The sequence below is a fragment of the Equus asinus genome, chromosome 3, assembly GCF_041296235.1.
Source record: "Equus asinus isolate D_3611 breed Donkey chromosome 3, EquAss-T2T_v2, whole genome shotgun sequence".
NCBI lineage: Eukaryota > Metazoa > Chordata > Mammalia > Perissodactyla > Equidae > Equus > Equus asinus.
The window spans coordinates 62,242,523-62,264,582 of record NC_091792.1 but is presented as its reverse complement, the minus strand read 5'-3'; the positions used below and the strand labels follow the sequence as shown (position 1 = coordinate 62,264,582).

Sequence of the window (22,060 nt, the reverse complement as noted above, 5' to 3'; positions counted from 1 at the left end):
TGAATGGATAAACCAAATGTGCATTTACATACAGTGGAATATTGTTCAGCCTTAAAAAGGAAGGAAATTCTGACACATGCTACACCATGGATGAAACTTGAGGACATTATGCTAAGTGAAACAAGCCAGTAAAAAATACTGTGTAATTCCACTTATACGAACTACCTAGAGTAGTCGAATTCACAGAGACAGAATTAGAGTGGTGGTTGTCTGAGTATGGGGGGAGGAAAGAAATGGGGAGTTAGTGTTTAATGGATACAGAGTTTCAATTTTGCAAGATGAAAAAAGTTCTGGAGATGGATGGGGGTATGGTAGCACAACCATGTGAATGCACTAATGACACTGAACTTACACTTAAAGATGGTTAGGGTGGTAAATTTTATGTGTATTTTCGACAATGGAAAAAAATTGTTGGGAGCATTAAAGAACATCAAATACGTAAAGTGCCCACCATTTTGTCAGCATTCAATAAATAGTCACAGCTTTTACTAGGGTTAGGACATTGCATTTTAATGATTACATGGTATTTCATCATGTGACGATACCATAATTTGTTTCTTTTTTTGTTTGACTTTTGGTTTCTTATAGTGCTCCACCATTGTAATAATGGTGGAGTGAATTTTTTGGGTATGTGTATGTCTTTTCTATTATTTGGGGATATGTCTTTGAGGCAGATTTCCTAGATCACATAGTGAAGGCGAATTAATCTTTATCTGAATCTTTATGGCTCTTGCTACATATGCCAGTGGGGTTTCCAAAGGGTGGAGTCGCTTAACACTGTCACCAGCGAAGTAAGGGCTCCAGGTTCACAGTGTCCCCATCACTAGGTACGCTTTTAAGCAGTTTTATAAAATGTAATGAGATGATATATTAATGGTTTCAGTGTGCATTTATATGCTTTTAGCACTAAAAATGTTGGACATTTTTCAGTCTTGATTTACATTTATTTCTTATGTATATTGCTTGTTTACATCTTTTGCGTATATTTCTAGTGTGGTTTCTATGCTTTTCTTACCAAATGTATTTGTCATGTTTGTAATGTATTATTGCCATCTTTAATGTTCAGAGAGTTTTAATTCTTATGTAGTTGTCATTCAAACATTTCAAAATACAAAATAATAAGATTTTAAAGATTTTATTTTTTTCCTTTTTCTCCCCAAAGCCCCCCGGTACATAGTTGCATATTCTTCGTTGTGGGTCCTTCTAGTTGTGGCATGTGGGACGCTGCCTCAGTGTGGTTTGATGAGCAGTGCCATGTCCACGCCCAGGATTCGAACCACTGGGCCGCCTGCAGCGGAGTGCGCAACCTTAACCACTCGGCCATGGGGCCAGCCCCCCAAAATAATAAGATTTTAAAGATCAAAAGTGATTTTACAATAACGTGATCATTGTATTTAATGTATCTTTTCCCTGTAATTCCCCTCATCATTCTTTTTATGTCTGTTAGCATAAAATCTTTTTAGATGCTAACTTACATGACTATAGTATTTGATTTAAAATTATGTAGACCAACTAATTAATAGAAATAATATTAACCCCAAATAAAAAGGACATTACAAAAAAGAACAAATAAATTAAAATTAATAAACATGACTTTTTTTAAAAAACCTCACTAATAATTAAATTCATTGAAAATAAAATGAGAGGATACTATCTGCTAGCTATAAATTGGTAAAGATTACAAACATTGTGGGGCCGGCCCAGTGGTATAGCGGTTAAGTTCACACACTCTGCTTCAACACCCCAGGATTTGCCATTGGGATCCTGGGTGTGGACCTACACACCGCTTGACAAGCCATGCTGTGGCAGGCATCCCACATATAAAATAGAGGAAGATGGGCACAGATGTTAGCTCAGGACCAATCTTCCTCAAACACAAAACAAAACAAAACAACAACATTGTAAAACTGACTGAGATTGGCCTTTAAATACGCTGCTAATGGGGAGAGAAAATTGGGTCAACTTTACTGAATAGCAGTTTGGCACTAAGTGTCAAGAAACCTAAAAATGTTTCTAAACAGTGATTTAGAAATTCCATTTCTATAACTATGGCTTGAGGCAGCCTCAGAAATGGGGAAAAATATTTACATTCATGGATAAGAATAGGATTCAGTCTAAATACCCAGTGTCAGTGAATAATTGAATAAGTCATAGTACAATCATCTTTGGAGTGTTATGTAGTCATTATAAATGGTATTTTCTAAAAATTTCAGTGATATGGGAAAATACAATATGCTGGTAAGTGGAAAAAACATGATTAACGATGACAATAAAACAAATTGTGTGCGGCAGTGTGCGTGTGCATGTATGTGTGTGTATCCTGAAAGAGATGCATAAAAAATATCGATAGTACTTATGTGGTAGGAGTACAGGTGATTTTTATTTTCTTTTTGAGACTTCCACACATTTTCTAAGCTTCATATTGTTTTCCAATTGTTGTTTCCACAATCAGAAATAAATTTAAATATTAAAAAAATTAAAGATAATGTGTAGATTTCTTTCATTTTCTGGATTCGTGTTCACTTTGTTCCCTTTGCTTTCTTGTATTGGACAGAATCCTGGACAAGAAGTCAGGAGGTATTTTTTCAGGTTAGGGTCCAGAAATTCATTAGCTACGTGACTTTAGGCAAATCTAACTGACGTGTATCTCAGTTTCCCCATTTGTAAAATGGGGTATTTCTACCTTCCCTGCCTGCACCACTGGGTGGTTGTGAGAATTAAGGTGAGATTACCAACATATGGGAACACACTTTTGTAAACTAAGGTGTTTGTTCAAGAGATTCCCAAAACTACTGTGAGCTTTGATCCTTTGTTAAAAAGACTCACTGAAGTCACTGAGAGCTGTTACCCTCACAGTTTCCGTTGATTACAGGGAAAGGATACAGATCAAAATCAGCCAAAGAAATTGACGCACAGGGCAGAGTCTGGAAGGCTTCCAACACAAAGCTTCTCTGTCATCTCCCGAGCAGTCAGGATGTGTTACTCTCCTGGCATCCATGTGTGACAGTATGCAAAGAGTATTGCCAAGCAGGAAGCTTGTGTGAGCTTTGGTGTCTAAAATTTTTCTTGGGGCTTCATTACACAGGCATGATTGATTGATTGCCCATATGGTTGATCTCAGGCTCCAGGTCAACTGATACTGTGTTATCCAAAGCCCTCACCCTCAGTCACATGGCTGATCTTTCTGGCATAGCCAGCCCTGACCCTAAGACTGTTGGGTATGGCCAACCCTACCCTAAGATTCAGTGTGGCCAGCCCCCACCCTAAAACTGTTAGTGTGGCCAGCTCTATCCTAAAGAAGGACACTCCTATCAAGTATGATGTAAGTTACCTTCTAGAGGCCAAAGCAAAGGCTAGATATCACTTTGGGCAAAGCTAAATTCTGTACTACACATAAGGGGACTGAAAAGAGATGGAAGACAAATTTAAATATAGAGATGATGTTAATGTGTTCTATTATTTACCATGTTCTAACACTGTGAAATAAGGAAGAGCATGAATTCCATAGGTGCAAGGGGTCCTGCAAATACTCACTTCCTGATCCACAGAACCTTGGGGACCACCACTGAGGATGGGTGTGCCAACGGCGGGAGCTGCCCAGAGACCATTGCTACAGCAGTTGTTTACCATGGAGCGAATTAGGCTGAGAAACGTCACCCCGCTGGGTGTACGAACCTGACCCTTGCCTCAGAGTTAACAGCACAGCAAATATATCCCTCCCTCAATGAATTTTTCTATTGTGAGTAAGGTATGAGCCTGTTCTTTACAGGTTTCTCTGTCTGGCACCATCTCACTCTGGAGTGCAGCTGAGCTTACTGCATACAGCATGCGGTGATGATAAAAATAAATTGGCTCAGTCCCCTTTGCAGAGTTTCAAATCTCAAGCACTATGTCAGATTGGATCCGTAAGGTTTCCTAAGGGTGAGATTATAAAAATGAAAACCCCAGCTTGTTTTCTCATGAAATTAAAAAAAAAAAAAAGAACACAATGAAGAGAAATCATCATCCTCAGGAAGCTTGCTAGGGGACAGCTGTATGTGTTCATGGAAAAAGAACCAGCGACAGAGACTCGATGAGACCGTGAGTTCAAGTACAATTACGTCCGCACCCTTCCTTCAGAGGAAAGAATTTTAGCCTTTGTCTAGTGTTTTTTTTTGAAACACATAACTTGACATAAATGGATGTTGTCAGTAAATTTTGGTTGTATGTTCTGTTTCTTTCAAGGAAAAACCGGCCATGCAGAAGTAGTCCGAGTGGTGTACCAGCCAGAACGCATCAGCTTTGAGGAACTGCTCAAGGTCTTCTGGGAGAATCATGACCCGACCCAAGGTAGATGAGGGAGCCAGTATTTAATTATCTTACTAATTACAGCTGGGATAATTAGTGTTTGAGCTGCATGGAAGAGATGAACCTTGAAATCACACAGGAGCTCAAGAATATGATTGCAGACATTTATTGACGAGGAAGAGGAGGGGCTGGGGAGACAGAGGCTGAGAGAATAAAGGCGAGGCCCCAGTCGGCGCCCCTCCCCCCTTACAGCTGTCGGGGGTGGGAAAATTCCCACAGAGAAAGACTCCAGACAATAGAGATTCGTTCACCTTTGATTATTGCATTATTCCTCCTTAATGCAGTCTTTTGTCTACCAAATTAAAGTGTCTTTCTAGCAGCTCCAAAGTTTTCCTGATTTATGGTTCCTTTATTTCCCTGAATTTAGCCTTTCTCATCTTTAGACATTATCAGGTTTTTTTTTTTTTTTAATGTCTATGGGTGATAAAACAAAAAAAAAGAACATAAAGGTAAAATGCAGTATTCAGTGGGTCCACAATACTTGGGTTATTTAAATATTTAATTTGTCTTCTTTGGAATTTGTTCTATGGAAATATTAATATATTGGAGCTATAAACAATGGTGGCCAGAAATTTTATTTCAGTGCACATACAAGCAAAAATCCCATGTTGGCAGATACCATTGTAGTAGTCAATAATGGAGCAATTTCCGGATTTCATCCCAACAGCCTTACAAGCCCTGCTTTGCCAATGTGATGATCTGATATTACGAGGCTCATGAACTGAAATGTCCTATATAATAGATGTGATTTTCACAAGCCCTGTTTGTTTAGTAATCAGTCTATTTAACAAAAATATTTTCCCTTTGGTGTCAGGTTTTTGTGTAACAGGTATGCAGTATTGGCTGCTTCCTGATGAAGGGATGTGTTTCTCCAATGTACATTGTGCTTTGTGATGGAACCTAAATATCACCCCAGCAGCACAGATTGGTAGTCTTGAGTTCTGGTTCTAAGAACCACCCGATGCCAGGGTCATTTGCCAGAGGGCAAAGGTCAGAGCTAATGCAAGAAAAGCAAAATAATAAATGAGCCAAGGTAAGGCAGGTCCAGGATCTAGGCAAATCCACCAGGGTGGGTGAGGGCCCAGGAAAGGAGGCCAGGAGAGGTTTTCCATTTCAGTGAAGTCTGGTTTGACATGGGGGGGTCCAGTCCCTGGTGGGAGAGCAATGAGGCATGGGGCAGGGGAGGTAGAGGAGGTAGAGGGCAAGGATACTGTAATCAGAAGGTTCAGATGTCCCCCAGTGTGGACTGCTGCACTGTCATATCACATGACATGGCTTAGACAGGCTTGGCCCCACAGGAAGCCTGACTGTTGAAAATCATAAAGAAGGGTGGTGACGTCCAGGAGCTCATGCTGGTAAGTCTTTGATCCAGATGGAGCAGCCCTTCAGTCATTTGGCTCCCAAAGCCAAGGGTCAGGACAGGATGTTGAGAGCTCCAAAATTCTCACTGGAGACATGTACCAGGAGCCCAGGCAAGCCTGAAGTCATGTAGGGACAGGCTCCCCACAGCCCCTCAAGGTTGGGTATGTGGCCTTTGGCCTGGCCAGCCATAATGCCGTGTCCTGATAGAGTCACCTTGTGCTTAGCCCAGGGAAAATTTTGAAGAGAGTGAAGTCTGTCTTCGACTTCTCTCTCTTTACTTCTCTTGACTTCTTACCCATTTTATCACATCCTTACCTGTACACCTCAATTAATTAGGTCACCAGCACGGGCCCCTGAATCTCAGGGGGCATTCTACCTTAGAAAGAGCCTTAAAAGAACCTCTTGTTCTCCCCATCCCTCCTGTCAAATTTGTCTCAGCTGTGCCTCAGTCCTCTTTGAAATTCTTGGTTTACTGTCTGTGTTAATTTGCTTGGGCTGCTATAATAAAGTGCCACAGACTGGGTGGCTGACACAATAGAAATGTATTGTCTCACTGTTTTGGAGGCTGGAAGTCTGAGATGAAGGCGTTGGCAGGGTTGGTTTCACCTTGGCTTGTGGATGGCCATCTTCCCCCTGTGTCTTCACATGGTCTTCCCTCTGTGCGTGTCTGTGTCCTGATCTCCTCTTCTTATAAGAACACCAGTCACCTTGGATTAGGGCCACTCACATGACCTGATATGATTATAGCATAATCTTTAAAGACTCTCTCTCCAAATAAGGTTATATTCTGAGGTACTAGAGGTTAGGGCTTTAACATATGAATTTGGAGGGGGGCACAATTTAGCCCATAACACTGTCCCATAGTATAGTAGGTTGCTGTACTGGTCTTCCAGAGGTATTTTTATTCTAACAGGGGGTTCATAGATTCATAGACTGGAAGAAACTTCAGAGGTCATCTGGTTAAATTTGAGCTTCGATTCTATAAGCTAAAAGATGACATTGCCAATGGTGGTTTTCATGGACAATGGGATATGATTGTTGAGTGACTTATTTTTTATGCTGATATTTTGGACAAATTACACATGGAGGAGGAGAGTTTTTCTACTCTTGTATATATTTGTTCCTGCTTAGAATAATGCTTGATGCAGTGTATATGGTCACACATGTTAAGTCACAAGATGTCTGATCTCACATTGTTATTAAAATTAATTTTTTGGATAGTTCAATGTAATGGGCCATGATAACAATCTTTTTTCTGCCTTGTAAGGTTTCCTATGACCCTTCTGGAAATAGAGTCAAAAGAGTGATCACATGACATAGGCTTGGCCAACCACAGTATCTTTTCCTGTGGTCAACAGAGTTTGATCCAAAGAACAGGCATGTGACCCAAGCAGGACCAATTAAGTCCTTCCCTGGGACTGTTGTATGAGAGAAAAAAGTGTTCTCATCTAGCTGGGGGTGCCAAGGTGGAGGTGCTCTCTCTGTGGAAAGAGGCTGTCCACGTGAGGTGGAAGATGAGTGGAGACACTGAGAGATGAGGGGTAGGAAGAGAGAAACTTCAGGAGACTCTGCAGCTCGTCCTTCGATTCTGAGAGCTCTCTTTGTAGCTCTTCAAACTATGAGAGCTACTAGGTGTCCCTCTTTTTTTTTTAACTTAAGCTAGTTTGTTGGGTTTCTCTTACTTGCAACAACAAGAAAAATCCTAAGTAATCCACTTATTCAACTTAAACAATCATTGTGCTCATTATATGTGGTAAGTCTTTGTTAACCATGTTCATTTGGCGATATGAGTCAGAGATCTAAAGCCATTTGGTTAATAGTTTTACTGTTGACTCAGACATGGAGTGGATGGCACTAAAAATTGTTTCTTCAAATTCTGTTGGTGGTTTGATTAGGGGATTCCTTGGTAATTCAGAATTGGATTTTTAAGCTTTGAGATATATGGCATGAGAACGTATCAGATCCCATCTCAATGTTTCTAAACTACTGTGGAAGACAGTCATTCATCAACAACTTTGAGCTTGTGTCTACTCTATAGTCTGGGTACTCTGCTAAGTGGAGCTAAGTCACTGGGTGACTGGGATAAGCAGCAGTATCCAGCCTCTTTTTTCCTCTATAGGGAAAATATGTTTCTATAGGAAGAAAATAGTTTAATCCCAATATACTGGGATCAAGTGAGCATTCAGATAAATGTAAGACCACAGACCAAAATATTAACCTGAAATCATTAAAACAAGTATACATTAACACTAGAATGTTAAAAGCAAAAGACCTAAGTTCAGAAGAACTCTGGTGTGAATGGATTCAATATTCCCAGGGAACTCTGAAGGTCTGAAACATATTGTCATGTGTAATTTTTCTGAGGGAAGAATTTGAAGCCCATTCCCTGAAGGATGGGCATGCAGCAGGAGGCAGCTAAGCTACAGGTGAACTTGGCCATCTGTCCACAATTGCTTTTTTTTGTTTTGGTTGAAGTCACATTGGTTTATAACATTACATAAATTTCAAGTGTACATCATTATATTTTAACTTCTGTATAGACTATATCGTGTTCACCACCAAAAGTCTAGTTACCATCCATCACTGTACACATGACCCTCTTTACCCTTTTTGCCTTTCCCCCTCCCCTTTTCCCCTCTGGTAAGCACTGTCTGTTCTCCATATCTATGTGTTTGTTTGTTTATCTTCCACATATGAGTGAATCATATGTGAAGTAATTGTTTCTCTCCATCTGATTATTTTGCTTAGCATAATACCCTCAGGATCCATCCATGTTGTAGCAAATGGCAAGATTTCATCTTTTTTACGGCCGAGTAGTATTCCATTGTGTGTATATATATATACACACACACACACACACACACACACACACATATATATATATACCACATCTTCTTTATCCATTCATTCGCTGATGGGCACTTAGGTTGTTTCCAAGTCTTGGCTATTGTGAATAATGCTGCGATGAACATAGGGATGCATATATCTTTTTGAATTAGCGTTTTCATATTCTTTGAATGAATACCCATAAGTGGGATAGCTGGATCATATGGTAGTTCTAGTCCTAATTTTTAAAGGGATCTACTCACTGTTTTCCATAATGGCTACATCAATTTACATTCCCACCAGCAGTGTACGAGGGTTTCCTTTTTCCCACATCTTCTCCAACACTTATGTCTTGTCTGTTTGAAAATAGCCATTCTAACAGGTGTGAGGTGATATTTCATTGTGGTTTTGATTTGCATTTACCTAATAATTAGTGATGTTGAACATCTTTTTATTTGCCTGGTGGCCATCTGTATATCTTTTTATGGAAAAATGTCTGTTCAAAGCCTCTGCCCATTTTTTTGATAAGATTGTTTGTTATTTTTGTTGTTGAGTTCTGTATATATTTTGGATATTAACTCCTTTTCAGGTATATGTTTGCAAATATCATCACCCAATTGGTAGGTTGTCTTTTCGTTTTGTTCATGGTTTCCTTTGCTGTGCAGAAGCTTTTTAGTTTGGTGTAGTTGCATTTGTTTACTTTTCTTTTGTTTCCCTTGCATGAGGAGACAACTTCCTAATTCTCTACTTAAAGTGGCTTAGTGACTCTTGTCACATTTCCCAGTGAAAAGTGACCCAGAAAAGAAAAGCACCCACTGAGCAGAGCAGATGAGGACAGTCGAGGCTTGTCAGACTGACTGCTCTTACTCGGAAAATGGATGTTTCAGAAGACAGCAGCGTGTTGGACTCAGTGGCGACTCTGGTCTGTGAAGCAACAGCCCGTTGTAGGTTCTTTTCAGAAACAAGAGTAAGTGATTCCTCAAACTGCTAGAGGAATGTTCTTTGCTGTACCAGAATTGCTTATCGACAAAAAGACAAAACTTTGGTAGAATTTGAGAAGGCGTTGACCTTTGATGTGAACATATGCCCAGGAAACACATGATTCTCAACAGAAATATGACTCAAGAGAAATGTATTTTAATTAGCACGTCGAAAGACTTTGGTACCTTATTTATAAAGTCATTAAGGATTTGAAGGAGCCATTTACACTTATTATTTATAATTTCCTTCATTTTGTGGGAGAAGTGGTATCCTAGAATGATATTTCCAAATGTCGGGATTCTTGCTAATGTCAAGGGTCTACTATAGTAGAAACAGCAAGAATTTAAGCTTAACTAGAGTTCTCTTTCAATTAAGTCAGATCTTTATGACATAGACTAGACAGAGAAAATTCTGCATGTTCTTTACTGCTTCAAAATACTGAAGGTAGCTCTCACGGTATCTTCCCTAATGGGAAGGAGGAAGTCCTCATGGTCCACCATCTTGAAGGAAGCAAAGCCGGTAAGAGAGCTATCAGAGAGTACAGAAAGTATACCTATAAGATATAGGTAGGCCAGAGACCTGTTATTCCACAGCCAAAATGAAGTGAATCCTAGGAGAGTGCCACTCAATGAATTATCATCAGATGCAGTAACAGACCTAATAGCATCATTATACATTTGTCTAGTAAATGGAATAGTCTTTTCTCTTAATTTACCAATTACCACAAAACCCGTACTTTTGCTGAAGCATTCAGATACTACTGTTTAAACCAATATGTCCTCTTCTGTCTTTCTGTCTTACTCATGGGACAAAATAGTTCTTCCAGGCTTCTGAGGATAGACTGAAGCATGCACATGCCTGACCATGTGGTCCCCAAACTCCCCCTGGTCTCCAGGGACATGGCAGAGCCTGAGATTTAGATTTGGGTTCTGGCTCTGGCTGGACCTCTTCCCAACCTGGCGACCTTGACCAAGACACTTACCCAGTCTGAACCTCTGTTTTCTCATCTATGAAAAAGGGGTAGTAATATCTATACAGCTCACTTCATGGGCTATCATAAGAATTAAATAAAATAATGTGAAAATAACTTGAAAATGGTTGAGTACCCTGCAAACGCCAGGCATTGTTATGTTCTTCTCAACACAACAATACAATTTCACCAGATTTATTTATTTATTTTTATAGCCACCTTGCCCTTGATTTCTGTGGGAAAATATTTACCCTCCATCTACTCAAGTGTGGGTTTTCTTCCCATGTAGATTCTTTTATACTTCCTCTTAATTGGAAAGATTGTAGCATTGTTTTTGTTGTCATTCTGTGATGAAACTGCTGGTGGTAGTGGTGGTGGTGGTGATGGTAGTGGTAGTGGTGAGGCTGGTGGATAGAAGGCTCCTCAAGTTTTCTGCTGACACACTTATCCAAAGAACCAGATCAGATCTCAGCCTCTCATGCTTGATCTGTATCCTTCTACCTAACACGCTCTGTGCATAAATTACGCAATTTCACTCCTCCGATTCCTGCATGAGGATACAGGGCACAGACCATGTACCTCGGGCCACATCACAAGTACATAAGTGCACAATGTAGAGACCAGCTTTGTCTCACTTGATCCCATAAATCTGACTTCTCAATTCTAACCCATTTCACTCTTCTCAGTCCTGGGGAAAAGGAAAGCAAGATTTATTAAGCACTTCTTGTGGGCCAGTCTTAGGGATAGATCCTTCATATCTATTCTTCCATTTAATCCTTACCATAATCTTATGAAGTGGTGTTCATTATCTTTATTTAACAGAAGAGAAGAAGTGAGGTTCCAAAAGATTAACAGTCTTGCTTAATGTTGATGGCAGTGTTTGGACCCAGCTCTGTCTAAAACTCAGGTCTGTTTTCTTTCCCTGACACCAGAGGGGTCAAGCTTCCTGACTAGAAGGACTTTGTCTAAGGATAAATGTTTTTATGGATCCCCCATGTGGTAATAGTTGTGCTCTTTGCAACTTTTTAAAGAAAATATGTTAAAATCTGCTATGAATTTAATCACACAGTTAATTGAATGCCTATTTTATTAACAAGATGATGTTACATACCTCTGGAAATTGGAAATGCTCACACACATAGTACATTCTACAGCCTCTAGGTCATGCCTGTTGCACTGTTGGATTTGTGGACCTCTTGTAGTAGCTCCAGGCCTTCCCAGGGGATTGTGGTCGCAGGTGGGGAACTGCTCCAGTGCACTCCTGAGGGACTAATGGCCTTTCTGTAGAGGCCTTCTGGCTGAGACTGCTAGTTGACCCCATATCAGTTTCTCCACTTCTGTGGTATTGAAATTTTAGCTGGATATGCAGCCGCCAATAAAAATTAAACTTCCAAGACTCCTTATGACTAAGAATGGCCGTGTGTCAGAATTCTGATTACTTGAGCATGAGTACAAGTGAGGTGTGCAACTTCTGGGTTGAGTGCACTTAGAGGAAGGGGTGTTCTCTTCCTCTTCCTCCTTTCCCACAAGTTGTAGTGGTGAACTGTTTGGACCATGGGATGGGGGCCTCATCCTTGTAATTGGGGAGCTACAAGATAGAAGGCTCCAGAGTCTCCATCCCAGTCTGGGTTCTATGCAAGAACTGTCTTCTTTGGTTCATTTTAGATCTTTTTTCTTTTCTACAATGGCTGAACATATATCCTTACTGAAATAGCCTTCAACTCTAAGCTGGTGATAAACTCCCAGTCACTCCTCTGAAGATCTTAATTAAAATGTTCCCCTAATTAAAATGTCTTTAATGAAATCTATTAAGAGTATGGACTCTGGGGTTAGAGGAGATATGGCTTTAACCAAGTGTGCCATGTACTCTCTGCATGGCCTGAGAAAGTTACCCGACACCTCGCCAAGTCTCATTTCTCTTTATCTCCACTTGACCACTGGGTCCTAGCTATCACTATCTCTCATCTGGCTGCTACAATAGCTTCCTAACTGACCTGTCTTGCCCTTTCACAAGCCAGTCTCCATAATGACCAATATGTTAAAAACACAAAACAAAGTATTCCCCTCTCCTGCTTAAAGCACTCAGCTGGTTGCCCATTTTCTTTGAGATAATATACAGACTCTTCACAATGCCCAGCGCTGCCTGGAGATTAAGTGATTGGCACCTACTTCTCCAGCTTCAGTTCCTGCCTCTCTCTCCCCCTCCCCAGCCCCATTCACTGCATTTCTGTTACTGTGGTCTAGTTCACTCCGTTCCTGGAGAACACAAGCACTTTCTTGCCTTGAGGCCTGTACCTGCTGCTCAATCTGCCCACAGCTCTTGGCGTGACTGGCTCTTTCCTTTCCTTCAGCTTAAAGTGTTGTATCCTCAGAGAGGTCTTTCCAGATCCACTCTAACTACAGTTAGGGTCCCCAGCCCTCACTCCCAGGTTTCTCCCTCACTGCACTCTCCTTCCTTCCTAACACTTATCACGAGGTCAGATGATTTGTCTGTTTGCTTGTTTATCATCTGTCTCCTCTCTAGAAAGTAAGCTTCATCTCAAACATTTTCTCATTGAAGGAATGAATGAATGAACCTCAGTTTCCCCATCTGTGTAACAGTTTCTATCCCATAGGCGTATGTCAGGACGTATGAGAGAATATAGTCTGTTGGGCAGAGCCCAGTACCAGGCAGAGGGTAGGTGTACGCCATATGTAATAGCCACTGTACTCGTCCTGCCTGTGTAAGAGCTGTGTCACTAGCTCCTGTTTGTTTGCCTTGCTCTTTCTTGAACCCTAGTCTTTCTCTATTTTTTTCTTTGTCATTTTTCCCCATCCCATGTTCTGAATACCCCCGATCATTTCCTGTTCTTGGTGCATACCCTTTATCCTCAGTCAGCTCCACAGCACCCCTTTCCCCCCACCACCACCCTCCACCCTTCCACATTGAGCTCCCAGTTGTCCTTAGGCAGCCTCATCTGGTTGTCCCAGTGAGCCACACTATCTGTGGTGTTAGGTTTCATGGGGCTCCAGGACCACATACCCTGGCCTGCTGTCTTTCTCCTCAGAGTCATGAGTAGGGGAATTAACGCAGCTCCTCAGTCTGTGGTTGGAACTGGAGACCCCTAAGGACTCTTCTTCATTCGGTGCTCTTGGACCCCACATCTCCCCCGCCCCACTCACCAGGAAGCATTGCTCTCGGCGATTGTTCCCAGGAGGCCCCCAGAGAATTGGGGGTGGGGTTAGTCCATTCCATCTTCAGCAGGTTTGCCTCGTGACCTCTTCCCAGGTACCTGGTGGAGAAGCAAACCCCCTATCCTGTCTACTGGGTAACATTAATTGGAGAGAGAAAAATCCTATTTTCCTTCTGTTTCTCATCAAGTTGGCAATTAAGTGCTGGTGTTCATGTATTTGAACTTGCCAAATTAATATCTGAACTTTGTTGTGCTGACCCTTTTAAGTTAGTTTTTTTGTTCAAATAAGTCGCCAGTTTTGAAGGGCTATCCTTTTTTTAGACTATGTACAAGGAATCTATCATCTGCAAATAATTAGACAGTGGGAATTATATTGTATTGCTAATGAGCAGATGTGCATACTTATAGTGGAGGAACAGCTGCACACATATAAAATGCAAAAACACCCAAACCCAGCATTATGAATTCTGAAAGGGATTTCATTCTTCTAAGAATTTCAAAAACAGAAAAAAATGGAACAAAGAATTTAACTGATGTTTTTCTTTATTAATTGTTCTTTCAGTCATACTTTTCCTTGCATAACATCATCTTACATGTACGTAGTCTTTGCTTTTTGCAAATGTGCTATTTGCACTTCCAGATCCCTCTCTCATGTAATACTATAGAGCTTATCTTTAACATTTTCCCTTTGCGTTTCTAGTGCTCTTAGGCTTTAGTGCCTCCAGACGGAAGGAAAGACTCTTCCTGTGTGTTTTCTCTTGGCTGGACATGGTGCTGGGTGCTTGTGTGCATGTGATCCCCTTTGATCTTTAAAGAAACTCATGAGTAGGTGGTCTTAGACCCATTCTGCAGATGAACAAACAGGCCCAGAGAGGTGAGGTGATTTGGCACAAGCTAGTTAGTACATTCTGTGATGGAACTGGGATTTCGACCCATGGGCTCAATTCCAAACCTTGTGTTCCTTCCATTCTGTGGTACACAGTCCCACATTGTTACACGATGCTATCAGCCAGCAGGAAACACAACACGTCATGGCTGGAAAGAGCAGCACATTATCCAATGCAGAGTTTCTGTCCTCGTGAGCTCCTGGTCATTTCCACTACAGTTTTAGAATCCTGTTGAGGATTTGCAAGATGAAGAAGTTCAAATAGTCTGATTGCTGGAAATTTTCAGCCAGCAAGAATTCCACCCATTTTAGATAGGAATGGTTAGATCGTTTAAAAGTTTAATAAATGGCTGAAATGGTATAAAATCAATAAAAAGAAATGAACTCAAAAGAATTACATTACTTCACATAAAAGAGGACTAAATTAGATAAGAGAAAAATCCGAGCTGAGAACATTGGCAGGAACTAGAATTTCCAGGTTCTGGTAATGGCAGGCTTGGTTGTTCAGATCAACTTTCTCACCGAAAACAACTCAAAATGTTAGATAAAATTTTAAAAAAATATATATTAAAAGCATCACATCAAAGAGTTGACAAAATTATTAGGAATTACCAGGTTAAAATTGGAGGGGACACAGGAACCCAAACAGGTAAACAGAGGAGTAAAAACACCTTTGTTTTGAGGGAATTCGCCAATCCCAAAAAAGTTGAGTTTTGAGGGCCTCATTAAGGATATAGAGGAGGTGACCAACACAATTAAAGTTCTTGACCTAATGGACATGTATAGAACACTGTGCCCTACACCTGGGGAGTGTACCCTCTTAATCACATGTGGAACGTATACTAGGCCTTAAAGGCTCAATAAATCCCAAAGGGATTAAAATCCTATAAATTATGTTTCTCTTACCATAATGCAATTATGTTAAAAATCAATAGCTAAAAGATATCTAGAAATTCCCCCTTATGTTAGAACATAAGAAATTTTCTAAATATCTTATGGATCAAAGATAAATCATAATAGAAATTAGAAAATATTTTGAACTGATGTAATTAAAGTAATATATATCAAAACTTACAGCGCATAGTAAAAGCAGTTCTTAGAGGGAAATGTAGAAGCTTAAATTCATATATTGGAAGATGACTTTTATCTTTTAGGAGGAAATCACCACATCTTTTCAAAATAATTTATTTATGATTATAGAAGTAATGTTTCTCATTACTGAAAATCGAAACCTTCCTTTTAGGTACAGAGTGAGTATTTGGCACCTCTGTTATATGGCCATATTCTTTTATCTCCCTTGAGATGCATTACATTAAAAAATAGAAGGAATATTGTGAAAATGATAGGGAATACAGGGTATTTCCTTTTAGATGAGAGCCACATAATATCTTTCATAGTTCACTACATTCTACTTCGTTTTCTTTTTTTTACTTAAATAATATATTATTTACAAAGTGGGATAGTTGTAATTAAGAGCACGGCCCTTGGAGTTAGCTAGTTCCAGATCCAGCACTGGCCTCAGGCAGATACTCAACTGCTCTCTGAGTATCAGTCTTATCTCCTGGAAAATGGGCTTTATAATAATACTCCATGTACTTGGAGAATTGGATGAATAATATAAGTAAAGTACAGTGGGACATAGTAAGGGCTGTAGCATCATTAGCTATTTTGTTGATCATCTGAATCAAACATTATTTACGTTTATAGTTAAGGGGTGTTTAGTTTAATAGGCATGTGTGTTTGGAATTGTAACAAACTGGGAGAATGGTATTATGTGTCATGTCCAGATATGAGACGTGAAAAAGATCAATTAGTTTTTCTTAACTGGTGTGGCTTACGGTCTTCTCAGGCACAGGTTGAAATGGGCCGTTAGAGTTCTGTTAAATCTGGACTCGCCAGTTTCATCATGGACCATTTACCATAGTTTCTCCATCCCCAGTTTTTGTGCCTCTGAGAGTTATTTTCACATGCCATAGGAAGAGAAGGTAGTTGAAGAAGTGGATAACATATATCTCCATCCTTCTCTCTCTCTCTCTGTCTTTCTTTTGTCTTTTTCTTTCTTTCTTATGATGAAACTAGGGCTATCCATCTATTTGTTCAGTGTTTTAAATTTAAAATGAGATATCAATTAAAACTGACATAATTAATTTTTCGTCAGGTAAAGTGAGATTGTTCCATATTAATAAGACTGTGCCTCAAACACCTGAGTTAAAGGCCAGCTGTGCCAGGAAGGGTAACATGGGTGATGCTAAGAAATGGTGTCTATCACTGTGAGGGATGCAGGCTCATCAACCTGTTGGAGGACTCTGCGGCCCTGCGATGGTTTTCCCTTAGAGGCCCTCTTTTCCAGCAGGAGGCAGGAGGCCATCCTTGAAAGAGCACTTATGTAAGCTGTTCTACTAATGCCGGTCGTCTGTAGTGGTCTCCTCGTGCCACTGTGGCACACAAAAAGCGGCCTTTTTGTGCATCTCTATGTAGGCAGGGTCAGTTTACAAACAAGGAGTAGAGGGACTAACTGTTTATGTGCTTAGAATGTTTGAAGTTCTGAGTCATTAGTTGGTCGTTTGATTTTTCATTGAGATAAATTTTAAAGAAGCAAGTAGGAGTGTTCAAAATCCAGAGAACAGAGTAATAGCAGCGGAGCCTCTCCTTATGCTGATCTCACAAAGGGAGTCAGGTAATGTGATGCAGACATACCATCCTGAGGGTCCCCTGCAGTATGTAGGCCTGTGGTCTTTCTGTGAGAATAATGTCCCTTAGGTATGTGTAAACCATATGCTGACACAGGAAGTTTAATCTCTTAATTTTATATCAATTTAAAAAACTTGTCTAATGGTACTTTAATAAACATATCTAAGAAGAGTTTATCCAAAGGCCTAAACAACTAAAGTAGTAGACTGTGAAAAACAACATAGCGCTAGAGGCGGGCAGTAAGGCAGCTTGAATGAGAGAAAAGCTTGAATGGCTTGAAGACCCTAGGTGCAGAGCCTGACACAGAGAGTCACTACATGTGACTTATTAAGGAAGAAGACAAGAACCTGTAAGGGAGTGAGGGAAGGAGCAGAAGGAGAGGGAAATTGAAGAAGCTGTGAGCAAGGATGTGGCCTCAATGCCCCACAGTGGGAACAAGGGAGTCCTGGAGGTGTGGCCATGTGGCTATGTTCTGGCCAGTAAGGTATGAGGGAAAGTGTGGCATGGAACTCCTGGGAAGTCTCTTTAAAGAGAGAGGAAGTGAGAGGAAGTATCCTTCTATTTTTCCTTCTTCTGGTCTGCAACTTGGATGTGATGGCTGTAACGCTAGAAGAAATCTTACATGCTTGAGTAGGAAAGCCATATGCTAAGGATAGTTGAGTAGGAAGAAGAAATCTTGGCCCCTGGTGACCATGGAGCCACCCTGCCACCCCCAGACCACCTATTTCAGTAGCTTTCACTTATTTTGAGAAAAAGAAATATAATTCTATCTTGTTGAGGTCACTGTTACTTTTATTCTCTGTTAAACTGATAGCAATTCCAAACTGGTACAGTGAGATAGGACCATACTAATTTTTGAGATATGAGACTGCCCAAGAGTTATGGTAAGATGCTATAGTTACCATAAAACACGTTGTGATGGCAACTTTAATGCTGCTTCCTTTTTTCCTGCACAAACTATTAAATAAGTAGCAAAAAAAGACTTTTTTCTTGCTTTGTCCATGTAATTGAGAAGCTTAGCTCTTTCCAACTGTGGGCATGTTGATTTCAGCTTGTGTTTATTCACTGAAAGTCTGTAATATTTTCTTCCCTTCTTTTTAGACTTTCAATGTGTAACTTAAAATGCTACTTCACCAGAAAAGAAAAGAATGATTCTTGCATTCTCTAATGCAAATCTCCATTCTCTTGAATTTGGGGGTAAAAAAACAATGAAACCACATTGGTAACCACTGATGTTAGTGGATACAAACAAAGGCTGAATACCAAAGACCTCTGATGCTCTTTTATAACTATTTGTTTCCTCCCATCCTAAAGCTTTCACTTCATACGTGTTGCTTCATTTTGCTGCCTTGAAACTGGAAGCTTTGTGAGAGAGGACATCAGATGATGTGGTTCATTAATATATAGCAGTGGGTCTCAACTGGAGGCAGTTTTGCCTCCCAGGGGACATTTGGCAGTGTATGGAGATAATTTTAGTTGTCAAAACAGAATGGATGCTGTTGACATCAGTGGATAAAATCTAGGAATGCTGCTACACATCCTACAATGCACAGGACTGCCCCTCACAACAAAGCATTACCCAGCCCAACATGTCAACAGTGCCGAGGTTAAGAAACCCTGATAGAGAGAAAATCGCTGGTAGTCAGCCTTTTATTTTGACAGTTTAGTTGCCCGACAGTTTAAAAGCACTTATTTTTTTTTAAAGTACTTAAATTTCATTCCCAGTACATTTATTTTTTAGCATTTTCTTCTCTCTTTAAAATGGCTCAAGTACTCTTGCCTCTCTCAAATGACCTAGTTAACACTTTCCCTTGCTGACAGTTTGTCATCTCCTGATATGCAAAAGAGTGACTGAAGTTTCATGCTTTACCAAAATCACATGGAAGTCCAAATTTCGATGTAATTTCCTGGGGTGCCTTGATTAAAAAATCAGGAATTGAACATATTTGTATTCTAAATTAATGGATTATTTGCAAGAAATTTTACTTTACTTGCTTTCGCTCTACTTTTCAAAGGCGTCTTACTTTAGTGAATATTGATATAGAGAACAACTGATCAATGTATTGGGCTTCATAGAGTTTAAAGGGATAATAAACAGGCTGAAACTGTAAGTCTAGTGTAAGAATTATGAAATCGAGTGTGTTTTATAAGAGGGAATCGCAGACCTCTGTCCTTTTTCTGTATTATGTTCACTTTGCTCTGAGAATGGAAAATCTGGAAAATGATGCCCCTTAGGCTTTGTTCATGGGAGAGGAGTGAAATATTAGGCTTGTAGTTCTGGAAGCAGTGATGGGTTATGTAGCGAAATGACCCATTATTCCAAGGAGCTACCAGTTCATTTATTCAACCTACACAACCAGAAACAACCAGGAAGCAGGTATTAAACAGCCCTGAATTAGTGCTGTACAGAAGATCCAGGTGTTCATCCTGGCTTTATCATCACACACTATGAGGTACTGGAAATACCTCCAGGCTGTGGAAAGGGAAAGAAGAACATTAGTGAAGGATTTTACAGGAAACAAACATAAAGCTGGGTGACTGCCTGGCTTGAGGTATAGAAGAGGCTCAAATGAAACATGAATTACTACAAGATCAAAAGTTTGGGTTGCTAGCAGAATGATCATGTCAGTTGATAGAGATGAGAAAGGTCAGGGACAATAAAAGATAATGAGGTCAAGGTGAGAATCTGGGGCACAATGTAAATGTCTGATGGAATGGGAAGCCTGAAAGGGAACTTGGATCACAAATTTAGATTTGTAAGTTCTCAGTATGGAAAAGGGAGATTCCATTGGAGGGCACATGGGAGGGAGGGCAACAGCCAAAGACTGAACCAGGAACCTCTGTAGAAAGGAGGATGAAGGGGAAAAACAGAAAAGCAAATAGATATAGATAGAGTGGTCAAGCACTAATGAAAGTCTTAGCTACGTATAGTGTTACAAGGCCAAGGGGGAAACGTTTAAGGAAGGAAGGTGATGTTAACGCTGTCACATGGAGCAGGGTGATCAAAAAGAATGAAGACAAAGGATAAAAAATAAACAAAATTAATTTGTTGATTAATGATGAGGATTTAAAAGTATTTGTGACCATCCAGATGCCATTTATATAGATTTTTAATCTTAGTTATTTTCCTGAAATAAATTTACAGATTCCATTTATTAACAGAATAGTAATTCAAAACAAAAAATAGAAAAAAACCTAAAGGAATTTTTTCAGCCTGTCTGTGTCCCCATGCCCTTTATTTAGTGCCATGCCATTTATAAATGATTTTTTAAAATTAGGGCTAGAAGATAGTTTAGAAAATATTTAGCCCAAAGACTTCTGCTTATGATCAAGATGGTGTAATAGGGACTAGATTTACCGTCTCTTGAAAAACTTTGTCTAACTGAAAAATTAGACAAAATATCTGGAACAATAGTTCTGAAGACATTGGGCATCAGACAAACAAATTAATAAATCCTACAATTGCCCCATCTTATTTCCCAGAGAACGTTTCTAGGCTGCAGGGCACGGGGGAGGAACCTAGGCCAACTCCTTCGGTCTCCATGGGTTGAGGAGACGGAACTGGAAGTCCAGGGATGCTGAGGAAGGTAGAATTCAGAGAACAGAAGGAGGGAGGAGAGAACTGTTCAGAGAGAGATCCCTGGAGATCTGCTAAGGATTCCCTTAAGTAATTGTCTGAGTACTGACGAGCATATGTGTGTCATTAAACAGCTTGAGGCCAGGAAAAGAATCACCTTGAAGAATTAGAGGGAACAATTCCCAGAGCTTACATGGGGTTAGGAATACTGCCCGTTCTCATCAGCCAGAGTGAAAAATAGAAGAATTCATTGGGCACCAGGTAGAGTACTCAGAAGGGTTTATCTCATCAGTGGGAAAATTGATCTAGATTACAAGCTTCTCTGATCCAAAGTAACAATGCTGGAAAGCAAAAACCAAAAGGATATGTTACTTTTGCCAAGCAATTTAACCTTATCTTGGAACAAAGAATATAAATACATACGTAAGAATAACAAAATATCCAGCACCCTACAAGATAAAATTCACAATTTCTGGCATCCAAGAAATGATAAATAGGCATGCAAACAAGCAGGAAAATGCTATCCATAATGAGAAAAATCAATCAATAGAAAATGACCCAAATCTGACATGACACAGGTAATAGCACTAGCAACAAGAGTATTAAAATTGTATTCAGTATGTTTAAGAAGTTAGAGGAAAGACTGAACATGTTAAATAGAAGGATGGGAGATATGAAAAAGACCCAATCCACTTCAAGAGATGAAAACTACTGAGATGTCTAAGATGGAAAAAAATTTGAATAATGTCAGAAAAAAATCCAAATTTGATAAAAACTATAAAACTGCAGATCTAAGAAGCTAAAGGAACACAAAACACAAGAAAAGAAAATTACGTCACAACACATCATAATCAAATCATTAAAATCATTGATAAAGGGAAAATCTTGGAGCCACAGGAGAAAGATAAATTGCATACAGAGGAACAAGATACAGAAGATGGCAGATGCTTCCTGAGGGCAGTGGAGCAACATCTTTAAGTACCGACAGGAAAAAGAACTGTCATACTAGAATCTTTCCTGGTGAAAATATCTTCCAAAAATGGAGAGGGGCCGGCCCCATGGCCGGGTGGTTAAGCTGGCATGCTCCGCTTCCGTGGCCTAGGGTTTTGCCAGTTCGGATCCTGGGCATGGACATGGCACCACTCATCAGGTCATGCTGAGGCGGCGTCCCACATAGCACAACCAGAGGCACTCACAACTAGAATATACAGCTATCTACTGGGGGGCTTTGGGGAAAGAAGAAGAAA

General features: G+C 40.1%; 1 protein-coding gene across 10 annotated transcripts in view; it reads left to right on the top strand.

The window, feature by feature from the left end:
• MSRA (methionine sulfoxide reductase A) overlaps positions 1-22,060 on the top strand; it is a 384,728-nt gene that overhangs the window by 257,163 nt on the left and 105,505 nt on the right. For all 10 annotated transcript variants that reach the window (XR_001399807.3, XM_014852086.3, XM_044766911.2 and 7 more), the window contains one exon: positions 4,225-4,329. Coding sequence is in view for 9 of the 10 variants with exons in the window: in XM_014852086.3 (XP_014707572.1) it covers positions 4,225-4,329 (105 nt within the window). In the remaining variant the exon portion in view is untranslated. The remainder of the gene's footprint in view (positions 1-4,224; positions 4,330-22,060) is intronic.